General features: G+C 38.0%; 1 protein-coding gene across 1 annotated transcript in view; it reads left to right on the forward strand.

The window, feature by feature from the left end:
- tmprss3a (transmembrane serine protease 3a) overlaps positions 1-14,482 on the forward strand; it is a 29,470-nt gene extending 14,988 nt beyond the window's left edge. The window contains exons 8-14 of the mRNA XM_065292999.2: positions 4,532-4,578; positions 4,856-5,021; positions 6,761-6,930; positions 7,114-7,209; positions 7,789-7,931; positions 10,524-10,676; positions 12,192-14,482. Of these exons, the coding sequence (XP_065149071.1) occupies positions 4,532-4,578; positions 4,856-5,021; positions 6,761-6,930; positions 7,114-7,209; positions 7,789-7,931; positions 10,524-10,676; positions 12,192-12,251 (835 nt within the window). The 3' untranslated portion in view covers positions 12,252-14,482. The remainder of the gene's footprint in view (positions 1-4,531; positions 4,579-4,855; positions 5,022-6,760; positions 6,931-7,113; positions 7,210-7,788; positions 7,932-10,523; positions 10,677-12,191) is intronic.
- Positions 14,483-14,487: the final 5 nt, after the last annotated feature.

Below are 14,487 nucleotides of genomic sequence, written 5' to 3' on the forward strand. Positions count from 1 at the left end.
TCCAAAAGCCAGAGGGCACTCTCGTACAGAAACTCAATATGCGCTGCAGACGAAGAACAATACACACGCAGCTCCAGGAAATGGCTTAAGGATATATTTATATTGCTGTTCTTCAAACTTATTTAGGTATTTTCATGATAATAAAGAATATGTGTAGTAATTATGTTTGACGAGTGTTGCTTTTTCAAATGCATATTATAATCGATTCAAACTAACAGTGATTTCAGATCGATAAGGACTTACTGATCAAAAACCGTAGTACTTGTAATAGCTGTGAATAAGATCAGCTGTCTGATTCCGAATAGTGATCGGCCACGTATTTTTAGTGAGATCGGCATTGATCGGAGCACCCCTACTTTTGAAGGACGTATTCTAAGACAGATTGCGTCACAGCAGCGCGACTGAAGGCTAGTAAGGCCCTGTCCCAAATGGTGCACTTCATGTAGACTTTCGGTCTCGTGGCCTTAAATTGCGCGTTCTCGCTTAGTCTACGAGTCACTAGGGTGTCCCATCTGTCATTTTTACGCTTTAAAGTGTGCTTATCAGCGCCTCCTTTGCCCCCTTGACACTGCAGCAGGCTTCGCGCACTTTACCAACCCAGAAGTCCTTTCGAAAGGGCAAACAGACCAATCGGATGACAGAAGGGAGGAGTTCACACTGACAGGCAACTTCTCTACCTATTTCCGGTGTGCGGCACGAGTCTGTCCCAAAATACAACTCCGTTGCAGCCCACGTGGACTTGCATCAAGGGTCCCTTAAGTCTGGACTACGTGATGTCATCAAAGTGTGGACTCTGAGGAGGACTACAAGTCCGGAGTGTGCCATTTGGGACAGGGCCTAAGGCCGTCCCAATTTGAATGATACTTAAAATGAAGCCTCAAAATGCATCCTTCGCCCTGTCCCAAATGGCACACTTCATGTGGTCTCGTGGCCTTAAATTGCGCGTGCTCGCTTAGTCTACGAGTCCGTAGGGTGTCCAATCCATGCGCGGATTTCAAACTGCGATGAGAATAAAATGATAGCTTTTAATATCTCTGATTGTTGTTTGTTTCTGTTCCAAGATGTTTTGTATGTCATGTTAAGGGTGTGTGATGATGAGAGGGATCATTTTAGTAATTTCAAAATGATTTAATTTACAGTGTGTATTAGCCAATCAGATTTGTTTTGACGACGTGGTTGCGGTTCAGCCTATACGCTGCGTATACACTCTTAGAACGAATGTGTTGGAACACAGCTTCTGGCCCTGTCCCAAATGGGGCACTCATGTGGACTTTTGGTCTCGTGGCCTTAAATTGTGCGTGCTCGCTTAGTCTACGAGTCCATAGGGCGTCCCATCTCTAATTTTTACGCTCCGAAGTATGCTCATCAGAGCCCCCTTTGAACGCTTGATGCAGCTTTGGCAAAGCCTGTACTGCTGTAGGCTTCACGCACTTTAACAACACAGAAGTCCTTGCGAAAGAGCAGTCAGACTAATCTGACGATGGATGGGAGGAGTTCACACTGATGGGCAACTTCTCTTTCTATTTCCGGCATGGCGCTCGAGTCGGTCCCAAAATACAACTCCGGTGCACCCTCGTGGACCCGTGTCAAGGGTCCCTAAAGTCTGCACTACATGATGTCATGTCCGGAGAGTCCCATTTGGGACAGGGCCACAGTGTCGCAAGAATCGACATGCAGATGACATCAAAGTCCTGCGAGAATGATTTGAGAAATCATACGGAAAAGTCTGATTTCATCCACCTGGATGCGCGGTAAAAGTTGGAAGAACAAGATGCGATGATTCAGTCAAAAACTCTTCAACTGCTTTGCAACCAGAAGCTTTAGCTAACTAAGATGAACTAAGGTAACTTAACTGAAACTAAGGAAACTAAATTATGAAAGGACTAGAGATTACATTACTATTGTCCTGTCATCTAGGCATCACACAACACCATTCCTAAGCTGAAATTTGTACGCTTATCTCTCTAAAACACACAGCTTAAAATACATGCTGATGGCAAATTCTGGAATCCTATTGTATGTGTACAGTAGGATGAGCAGTGCTGTTCAGTTGTCTGGTTTGGGGCCAGATCTGGAATTTAGATACATTTATATTATTAAAATACATTAAACTATTTTATTTTATTTGGATGAATTTGTCTGTCTTTTATCAGACTTACTAATTATAATAATTTCTGATTGTGCTGGTCAATTATAAACAATAGTAAAATTGAACTGCTAGCAAAAACTTGAGAGACTTGTGTGGGGCTGCAGGGCAGCTGCTGCAAACACCTGTGCCCCCCTCCCTAAAATATTAAATTACACTCCAAAAATGTATAAAACCTGAGAGCTGTGCTTTCTTTTCACTATAAAGGTTATTGAATTGGCATCATATTTCAACCTGGAAAGTTTTCTGCGCACAATACCACCTCAGTCATACCCCAGAACACCCAGGGTTTCCTTTGTTCTGAAGCCAACAGCTTAAAGTGCGGGGTGCATGATTTTTGAAAAAACACTTTGAAAAAGAGAGTCAGGTTGAGTATCAAACCACACTTGAAGCCAATCAGCAGTAATGGGCATGTCTACTAACGGACATCGTTGCCTGGGTTGCGTGTGGGGCGGGTCTATCAACAGAAGGTCTAGATTCTATAGAGACAGAGCGCCGATATGCAAATTTGAAAACCACGCCCACCGGGGGGGAAAACAATCCAACCGTCTCCATTGACTTTGTATTGCGAGAGGCTGCCTCCTTGTCATTTCTGGCTTATAACAAAAACAGAATAATGCCTAAAAGCTGCTGTGTGACAATATGTACAGCTAACAAGCCAAAGAACCCAGAAATAAGTTTTTATAAGCTGTCGAGCCGTAAAACCCAGCTTTTAAGGAGAATAAAGTGGATCGCCGACTACGTTTCCCCCTAGTGGACGCAGTTCTACTAATAGAAGTACTATGAAAAGTTGCCTGTTTCCACTTTTGTTTCTTTAAACGCTCGTTTTATGAGGTCGACAGCTTAAAAAAAACTTATTTCTGGGTTTTTTGCCTTTTTAGCTGTACACCTTGCCACACAGCAGCTTTTATGTATTATTCTGTTTTTAATTTTAATCTGTAAATAAGTTTTTATAAGCTGTCGACCCCAAAAACGAGCGTTTAAAGACACAAAAATGGAAACAGGCAACTTTTCATAGTAATACTATTAGTAGAACTGCGTCCAATAGGGGGAAACGTAGTCGGCGATCCACTTTATTCTCCTTAAAGACAGGGTTTTACGGCTCGACAGCTTATAAAAACTTATTTCTGGGATCTTTGGCTTGTTAGCTGTACATATTGTCACACAGCAGCTTTTAGGCATTATTCTGTTTTTTGTTATAAGCCAGAAATGACAAGGAGGCAGCCTCTCGCAATACAAAGTCAATGGAGACGGTTGGATTGTTTCCCCCCCCCGGTGGGCGTGGTTTTCAGGTTATGACGCGCGGCGCTCTGTCTCTATAGAGACAGAGCGCCGATATGCAAATTTGAAAACCACGCCCACCGGGGGGAAAACAATCCAACCGTCTCCATTGACTTTGTATTGCGAGAGGCTGCCTCCTTGTCATTTCTGGCTTATAACAAAAAACAGAATAATGCCTAAAAGCTGCTGTGTGACAATATGTACAGCTAACAAGCCAAAGAACCCAGAAATAAGTTTTTATAAGCTGTCGAGCCGTAAAACACAGCTTTTAAGGAGAATAAAGTGGATCGCCGACTACGTTTCCCCCTAGTGGACGCAGTTCTACTAATAGAAGTACTATGAAAAGTTGCCTGTTTCCACTTTTGTTTCTTTAAACGCTCGTTTTATGAGGTCGACAGCTTAAAAAAAACTTATTTCTGGGTTTTTTGCCTTTTTAGCTGTACACCTTGCCACACAGCAGCTTTTATGTATTATTCTGTTTTTAATTTTAATCTGTAAATAAGTTTTTATAAGCTGTCGACCCCAAAAACGAGCGTTTAAAGACACAAAAATGGAAACAGGCAACTTTTCATAGTAATACTATTAGTAGAACTGCGTCCAATAGGGGGAAACGTAGTCGGCGATCCACTTTATTCTCCTTAAAGACAGGGTTTTACGGCTCGACAGCTTATAAAAACTTATTTCTGGGTTCTTTGGCTTGTTAGCTGTACATATTGTCACACAGCAGTTTTTAGGCATTATTCTGTTTTTTGTTATAAGCCAGAAATGACAAGGAGGCAGCCTCTCGCAATACAAAGTCAATGGAGACGGTTGGATTGTTTTCCCCCCCGGTGGGCGTGGTTTTCAGGTTATGACGCGCGGCGCTCTGTCTCTATAGGGATAAGGGGCGTGTTTGTTTAGGTGATTTCAAATGTCAACATGGGCTTTCAGAGATCATGCACCTCACCTTAAATACTCAAGTTTCATGTAATTATTTTACATTATGCTTTTAATTAAATGCTTTAAAACATTCACTGTGAGCCCACACAGTCTCAAAGTCAAATATAATGAACACTAAACATCTGTTCCTCATCCATCTATATAATTTTGCTACTTTTTTCTTAGTAAAACCCAGTGCACTTTGGGGAGGGTAACAACTCTGAAGTGTATAGGTAAGCACAAGTATATATTATAATTTAATGTATTATTAATTGTTATATAGTTATAGACCTTTTTCCTGGAAAACGCTAATTATACCAGATTGTATGTGAAATTTATGTTCAGATTTATACTGTTTATATATTTTTATCTCACTATTACAAATTGTAGCAATGATGTAGCAAAAACGTAAAGCTGCGTTTATGAATAAAGAGGTCATATCAGTCGTACATCTAAAAATGTTTTGGTTAAGTGTTGCTCTCTCTTCATTTTTTGTGTATATATATTCAGCTTGTGGCTCCAGACCTCAGTTCAATGCTCGTATAGTTGGTGGAAATCTGTCGGTTGAGGGCCAGTTTCCCTGGCAGGCCAGCTTACATTTTAAGAGCGAACATCTGTGCGGAGGCTCCGTCATTACATCTCGGTGGATACTGACTGCTGCACATTGTGTGTACGGGTGAGTTTATACAGTGTAAAAAGTTAGATCAACGTAAAAAATTACATCGATTACCTAAAATCGTTTTTCAACTTATATGTTTAAGTGAAAAAAAACTTGAAATTAAATTTTTAAGTTGAAATTATCAATTGAAGTAATTTTTGTAGTTGATCCAACTTTTTACAGTGTAATTTACAGTCCCTAACGGGTATAACCATAAGTCATGTGATTTGCTTGCTATGCTTATTGAGGAATTAAGGTACATTCACATTATAAGCAACTATCAGTAGCGGAGCGAAACGATCTCAATGGAAGCTCGGCAGCATCCGGAGACACGAGCCACAGTGACCGTTTGCGCGTGAGAAATGTTTAACTTTATGCAAATTATGAGCAACATTCGGGAGCGACTATACGGACTACCGGCACATCCGGGAACTTGACTGTAAATTTCGTCACCGCCCCTTTTTTGGGGAAAACAAACCAGACTTCCCATTGACTTCCATACAAAATAGCGGAACAAAGCAACGTTTGTACACAGCCGATGAAATCACTCAGATTAAACATGTCGAATATTTATCTGTCCACCCTGCCTGCTATAGAGCGCGAAAGATACATTAACACATTTAATTTGGTCAATATAAAAACATGTCCCTTTCATTCTCACAGCGTCAAATTTGTGTAACAACGCCATCCAGTGATTGCTGGAAATATCGCTAAGCCAGTTAGTTGTATGGCTGGACGAAAAAGTTTACTCAATACTCTAAATATAAAGACATAATATATAAATACGAAGTAACTTTCAAATACGAAGTAAAATCATTCACTGTCTTCCCTGTTGACCCAATGAGGTACGAGTAAATATCCGGGTAAGACACCTCTGGCCAATGGGAAGCGTTGTTACACAAATACCCCAGAAGCTCCTCGAAGTGGCAATAAGCATATTTATATCACAGTTCTTAAAACTAGTGATGGGTGAAATGAAGCTTTTCAAAGCTTTGAATCCGTTGAACCAATTGCATTGCAAAATGATTCACTGTTTCGAAGCTTTTGAAACACCATACACGCTGGTGACACCTGCTGGTCAAAATGTGTAAGTGCAGCGAGATCTCAAATATAATGATCTTTTACAAACAATTGCAAATATGTTTAAAACAGTGTAATGCTTTCAGTATAATTTACAAATAATTCACGTGACCATTAATTTGAAACAAAAGATTCGTAAAGGTTTCGAAGCCTCACAAAGCAGTGTTTCAAAAGCAACCATCACTACTTTAAACCTTTTCAAGTATTTTCATGATAATAAACATTATCTATAATGATTATGTTTGACGAGTGTTGCTTTTTTAAATGCATGTTATAAATGACTAAGTCTTTGGGGCGGTTTCCCGGACAGGGTTTAGATTAATCCAGAACTAGGCCTTATTAATATTGGTCATTTTGGAGGTTTTTACAAAAAACAACACTGGTGTGGAACTTGAGACAAAACAATGGCACTTAAGATGTTTTTAAAATAAAGGCAGCTCAAACATGAATTTAAGTCTGGGACTAGGATAAGCCCTGTCCGGAAAACCACCCCATAGTGTTTTTATTGATATAAGAACTTCCTACTGATCAAAGAGCCAAAATACATGAAAGAGCTGTGTATAATATCGCCTTTGTGATTCAGAATAGATATCAGACTGTGTGTCACGATTTATCTAACAGTCACAAATAAATCTTCAAAAAGTTCAAAAGATCAAAGTCTGGCTTCTTTTTTTCAGATTCGCCTTTCCTACGTTTTGGACAGTGTTTGTGGGATTAATAGAGCAGCCGCTGAATGAAGCCAATTCCATTGGAGTGGAAAAGATCATCTATCACAGCCGCTACAGACCCAAAGGCTTGGACTATGATATTGCTTTGCTTAAACTGGAGCAGCCTCTCGACTTCAATGGTATCTTTAGCAAAACCACATGCATTTTTTCAAACCTGACTTTTAAGTGTAATGGCTGCAGGCGATGTAAATTGACTCATTCTCTATAAATCTGAAATGATTGATATATATGATCCCATGCCCGTTTCACATTAATTGTTATGAAAAGCTAGTTTGGTAAAATGGTGTCTCTGTTTTCCTGAGGTTTGGTCGAACCTATCTGCCTTCCGAATTTTATGGAGCAATTTGAGGATGGAAAAATGTGTTGGATCTCTGGATGGGGAGCCACAGAGGACAGCGGTAAGTCTGCTTAGGATGATGAATAAGGGTAAAAACGGTACATTTTGCAGAACATTTGAGATCTATTTTATTAGTGTATTATTTGTTTCCTGGAGCTTTGTCATGCCGTACCACTTGAGTTGGTAACCTATAGATTAATACTGTATGATTTTAAAAAGTTTATTTTTATTTTTAATTATTTTTTAAATGAGGTCAGCATATAATTTATATAGAATTTGAGCCAAAGGCAGTCTTTATACTTTTTACCACCATTTATCACCCGCCAGTCCAGATGATTGTCTGAAATAGAGGTTATGCAGCAGACAGACGGAAAACAGCATCAGATGGGCTTTCCCCTAGTTCTCAGACTGAAACTAAAAAACTTTATAAGTACATTGAAAACAGTCTGACTCAGTTGTGGTTGGGACACAATTACAGGAAAAAGGGAAGAGGGAAATTCCTTAAATCCATTTCAAGTCATTTCTTGATGTTTGATAAAACATTCTGTAGCAATGATTAATTCATCCCACTCACTGATTCATGGCCAGATGACTACTGTGCATTGTTGTACTGAAACTCATTGTAACTATCATGATTTAGGTGACCCAAGTGTGTCTATGCATTCTGCACCTGTACCATTGATCTCCACGAAGGCATGCAGTCAACCAGATGTTTATCAAGGCTACATATCACCAGGGATGATTTGTGCAGGTTACTTAGAAGGTGGCACAGACTCCTGCCAGGTTAATAATTATGAATCTTTAACTACTTGACTTGACTTGACTTTTATCAATGTCGTGGAAATTTGTCTCTGGCTTCACAGTACAACAAAACACATAAAAATGAAGGAAAAATAAAGAAAATCACATCAATCATTTACATTTAAAGGGGACATATAATGAAAATCTGACTTTTCCATGTTTAAGTGCTTCTATCAAACTATAAAATATGAAAAAGGTCAACCCAGTAACTTAGTTTTGGTAAACTATTCATGTAAAAAATAGGTCATTGAAATCTGTCTCTCCTTGTGATGTCAGAAGGGGATAATGCCGCCTCTTAATCTGTACTATCCAACCACGGCACGGCATTTTAAAGGACGCACCCAAAACGGCACATTTTTGCTCACACCTACAAAGTTGCAATTTTAACATGTTATAATAAATTATCTTAAAAATGTCTTGTGAAATGTCCCCTTTAAAATTTTGACAGCACTTGGCACAAAAGATATTTGGTAAACTTGGATAATTGGTAAACACTGGTACTAATTTCAACAATTAAAACTCACTGTGAATGGGATGGGAGGCATTCTTGATTATCTTTATAGCCTTTCCCTTGACTTTACATCAGTAGAGATCATTCAAATTGTTCCATAGATCATTCGAGAGAAAAGTATACATTACAGGGATAGTTCGGCCAAAAATGATATTAAACCCATGATTTACTCACCCCCAAGCTGTCCGAATTGCATATGTCCATCGTTTTTCAGACAAACACATTTTCGGATATTTTAGAAATTGTTTAGATCTTTCAGTTGATTAAATGTAATGTTACGGGGTCCACGACCTTCAAGTCCAAAAAAAGTGCGTCCATCCTTCACAAATTAAATCCAAACGGCTCCAGGATGATAAACAAAGGTCTTTTGAGGGTAATCCGTGCGGTGTTGTTGTAGAAATATCCATATTTAAAACTTTATTAACGTTAATAACTACCTTACGGTAGCGCCGCCATCTTAGTCGCGTCCGCATTCAGGATGAGAGCTTACGCAGCCTACGGAGGTTACTCTGCTGCTGCTCTGTGCCCCCGCCCTCCGAATTTGTCATACGTCACTAAGAAAAGTGCGTGCACTACGCTAATACTCTCTCCTGAATACAGAGGAGTCTAAGATGGCGGCGCTACCGGAAGGTATTTATTTACGTTAATAAAGTTTTAAATATGGATATTTCTACAACAACACCGCGCGGATTACCCTCAGAAGACCTTTGTTTATCATCCTGGAGCCGGTTGGATTTAATTTGTGAAGGATGGACGCACTTTTTTTTGGACTTGAAGGTCGTGGACTATGGGTGGAGCCCGTAACATTACATTTAATCAACTGAAAGATCTAAAACATTTTATAAAATATCCGAAAATGTGTTTGTCTGAAAAACGATGGAAATATGCAACTCGGACAGCTTGGGGGTGAGTAAACCATGGGTTTAATACATTGATCTATATAAATGACTGGATTGCGCATGACGTCACACTTGTGAAGCCACCGCGCCGCCATGTTGGTATACCCAAACGTTCTATTAAATCCATGGACGTTATCAGATTTTAATGATAAAACATCACTTTACTCGTCTTCGTTTTTATATGTGAAGTTACCATGTACATTATTACAACACTAAAGTCCAAGGCATGTAAATAGTTATTTACTGAAAGTTGTACAATTTGCGTTTTAAACAGTTATTATACATTCAACTTTATTACAGATTCAGATCAGCAGACAGACCGCAGCATATTTTGTATTAATGACAATAAACGTGCTCTTGAAATCTAAATAAATAATCATGCTTTGTACCGTATGTGCATGCAATAATTTGCTAGTTTTGTAATTATGTTATCTAAACGTACATGTTACCTAAACTTATTTAGAGAAATAACGCTGACCGTCACAGTGAAGCTGAATGTCAAAAAAAACTTTATTTATATCCGTGTCATTAACAAATGCAACAGACACACTCACCTTAACGGTTTTTTATAAATCCATTATCCTGCCCGATTAAAACATAAACATTGCAAATAACACCAGAATTAACAAATAATTAACGTACACATATCCTAAAAATTAACCTTATGTAACTGATACGCTGTAAAGGGGGTAAATTTTGATCCTGATTTTGAATGGAAGTTAATGACGCTCTCTGCCGGTTGGGTATACCAAGATGGCGGCTCGAACTCTGCGCTGGCTTCACCTCACGCAGTTACGTCAAGCGTTCTATGCGCAATCCAGTCATTTATATAGATCAGTGGTTTAATATCATTTTTGGCCAAACTACCGGTATCCATTTAATTTTTTTTCAACCCCTGGGGAGTCTGCTGACATTGGCTTAACTTCGCACCCACTTACATATGTTAAATTTTTACTACGCTCGCTAGTATGGTTAATCTTAACAGCTGTAATCTGCTGTTTATGTTTTATGATTTTTCTGTGTTTTTTCTTGGATCTATAAATGTAAAGCTGCTGAAACAATTAAAATATTGTGAAAAGCGCTATATAAATAAAATTGAATTGAAAAATTGAATTGAAATGAAGTATTTCATAATTCTGAGTAATAGTTTTGTGTTGGTGATAGGGTGACAGCGGTGGTCCTCTAGCTTGCGAGGATTCCTCGATTTGGAAATTAGCAGGGGCCACGAGCTGGGGTCAGGGCTGTGCAGAAAAGAACAAACCTGGCGTTTACACTCGCATCACACAATACCTTACCTGGATACGTCTGCAGATGGAGGTCAGGATAGTGATTTTGTGTATTTGTGAACTGAAACGTAATGTTTGTGGTTAGTCAAAGAAGACAGGTAGTAAGATGTTACAGTTTTTTTCAACTGCTTACACACAAAATTATTACTTGTCACACATTTTCTAAAACCTGACACTCAAACACCAGAACCACACACTAAATCTGCAAAACCATACACTAATTTTTGGCCTTTTACTCAGTCTTCAATTTCATTAAACACTTTTTGCCAAACACAACACAGAATTTTCTATGCAACATACAGAAATCTGACAGGAAGTTTCTTGATTTCCTTTTATAAACACAAACAATCAAAATTCCAAACTAATTTATCAGTGCCCTCCTCCCATGTGCAAACACTTGTTGCTTTACTTAACAACAACAAATCATGACTTTAGAAGTGTCCTATAAATAGGCCAAAGGTCAAGTAATAGCTTTTGGACAATGGATGCCCATGCCATTGTCCATGAACACATTTATGTGGATGAGGTGGGCTTTAATCTCAGTAAAACCAGAAAAAGGGGAAGGAATGTCATTGAACAACGTGGCGGAAACATTACAATGTGTTCACAAAATGGTTTCCTGCACCATCACGCCACACTTGGCCCCATAACACTCATCATCACATCAAACAATTTCTGGAAACTATTCATGACATGCTTGTTCAGAGTCAGCAGAATGAAGACCAGGCAAGATTTGTCAACATGAAAAAATGTAGTGTTTCATCATGCCCATCAGGTCCAAAACTGGTTTGCTATTCATCCCCATTTTTCTGTTGTCTACCTGCCTCCATATTCACCATTTCTAAATCCTATTGAGGAGTTTTTCTCCACATGGCGCTGGACAGTTGGATACGCCACACAAGACGGTTCTTTCCACGGTGTCTGGCAAGAGAGAATATGGCATGTTAAGTGGATGAAGTATTGTGGCCGGACCCAGCCCGGAGGAAAGATGGAGCCTTGATACACCCAACCATCCCCACATGCAAACACACACGTTTGTTTTTACACAACATGCAACAACACTACATTTTGATGTATATTTTTTTAACAGTGTGTATATGACATATTCAAATATTACATAATAAGTATAAGACAAATGTTTGCTTTTGAAATATGTTTGTGATATTTTGACTGTGGTGTTTCATTTTGAAAGAGTTGTGAGGCATTTAGCATTTTGTGTGTGCAATTCTTGAATTTGTGTGTTAAGTTTTGAAAAAAAAAAAAGAGGAAAACTTTGAAAAATGTGTGTAAGCAGTTGAAAAAAAACTGTAAATGGATGAGCATTGGAATTTACTGTGGGGAAGGGTTTTCACAATGATTTTTTTATTGTGAAAACAAAAACAGTGAGACACACATCCCATGATTTTCATTGTGAAAGAATTGTGAAAGTTATATCCCGTGACGTGATTTTCAGAAGTTTTATCATGTGATAAGTAAAAAAATTGTGCCACCTTGTGGATTGCTGGCTGCAATAACTATCAACTAACAATTTTCTCTTTGTCTACAGAGAGAAGAAATGCTAAATCCTGCAACTACCAGCTATGATTATTCAAACAACTTTGTATAATGTATAATAATTACTCATGAAAAACTAAATTCTGTAACTACGTGATATACATTAATGTAGGGGCCATTTCACCGAATCGGTGTTTCCTCAGGACATTATACGTATAAAAATGCAAGCAAACTCTTAAAACACATTTTCTTATTGTATTAAGTGTCCTGCATGTTAATCTAACCTCAAATTTAAACTTTATATTTTAAAACATCAAATATATACTACATAGAACACTAAAAAACACCACTTGTTATCTGTCCCTGCTTACTATTCTCTATATTTTACCTTTAAATATAAAGCATAAAATTCTTCAGATATATTTCTTTTTTACATTTTTTTTGTGTGTGTCCATATCCCATCTTTGCATTAAATATTTTTTACCATTAAACAAAAGAAATGTTATTTTAAATAAAATTTATTTTAGTCATGTCCCCAAGATTTTACTCAGTCTAACACGTTCCCCCTCTACAAGTCACATTTTTTAAAGAGGAAATTACATCATCTGGATCTTCTGAAGGCCATGTGAAGATCAAGTGTTGTTTTTTCGTTTTCATTTCTGTATATTTTATGATATTGATGCTGACTGTGAATGTCAATCTTAATCTTTTGTCCTGTTACCTATATTATTTCAGTGATGTTTTGTTTATTTTAATATACACATTTTTTGGTAAATCACTAGAATGTGCTATAGGACATATATTTAATGCAGCTATATTTCATTTATTTGGCAAAGCTAAAAACTCAGTCCTGTTACCAAAATGCCTCCAAACTCAATTAAGAAACCATATTAAAGGTCCCATTCTTTTCTACAGTGCGTAACATTTGTTCATGTTTCACGTGTAAAAAAAACTTGGTATTTTTCGCACAATTTACTTATCTGTATAGCGCTGTTTCACTGTCCTAAAAACGGGCTGATGTCTTCCTTGTTCTATGAAGTCCCTCCTTCAGAAATACGTAACGAGTTCTGATTGTGTAGTTTGTTTAGTGTGTTGTGATTCGATAGCAGCTTAGCTTGCCGTTAGCTTAGCTGTCGACTGACGTATTCCCGTGGGTGGATTTAATGCTGCGTTCCAGGCAGGTTTTTAAACCCGTGAGTTACGACTTCAAAACCACGACTCACGACCTTATGCGTTCCAGGCAGCCTGTAACTCGTGTTTTTACATCCTTCTACCGGTGAAAGTGCACTGGAACGGCAGTCAAACCCGTGACTTCCCACCCGTGAACTCGTACTAGATCGATGTACTCCCAGTTCAGAGTCGTGAGTCGTGATTTTGAAGTCGTGAGTTACGGGTTACAGGTTGCCTGGAACGCAGCATTAGTCAAAAACAGTTCAACGTCATTAAAGCAGGAAGTAGAGGACTGTAGTCCAAACTGGCTGTTCGCTGTAGGCTTTGAAAGGGGACTTTTGTTAAAGAAAATATATCGCCTCGCAGTGAACTTTGAACTTCATCATTTTGCAGGTATTATTTATGCTATAATAGCAACATTACACACTAAGTTTGAAAAATGGGATCAGGAAGAACGTGACCTTTACAAAACGAATTTCCGGAAAATAAAACGTGTTGTTATATTCCGTGTTAAAAAAAAAGATAAATGAACTTCAATTTTGGCGAGTTACAGCATGCAAATGGCATCAATTTGCTGAAACGGCTCATATAGAAAAAACTGTAAATCATGTTCACTCAAATTGCAAAAGGTTTTATTTGGTGTAAGTAGTCTTATACAGTACTTGCTATTGTTTTAAGTATATTAACCTGCCAAACATTCATCTGATGTGTCATGATTCATTACAACGAGTATAACTGACTGACTTTACACTTTAGAGTTTTCCAGACACAGAAATGACAATATGGTTGAAATATGTAATAAATAGGGAGAAAAACAAACTAGCCACATCCATGCAAAATCTATTTTCAATGATGCAAAATGTTTTAATATGAAATACAACTATACTTTTACAAGCCTTAAACAATTCCCAATAACTGTACTGAATGTACAATATTTAGGCTTAATCGTACTGTAGACAATCCAAATTCCAAAAGCATTGTGTATGTCAGATTAAAACAATACTGTCCTAAACAAAAAACAAAGTCCCCTCTGAAACGAAGAAACATCTTCAGCGTAAGAACAAACATTAAAAACTGGAAGATACTAGAACTCATTATTGAATATAGTCAATGCGTTAGGCTTTCTGTGCTTATTAGCTAAATAGTTTTACAAAAGAATATATAAGGCAGTTTTGTAA

Source organism: Paramisgurnus dabryanus, chromosome 15, assembly GCF_030506205.2.
Source record: "Paramisgurnus dabryanus chromosome 15, PD_genome_1.1, whole genome shotgun sequence".
Classification (NCBI taxonomy): Eukaryota; Metazoa; Chordata; class Actinopteri; order Cypriniformes; family Cobitidae; genus Paramisgurnus; species Paramisgurnus dabryanus.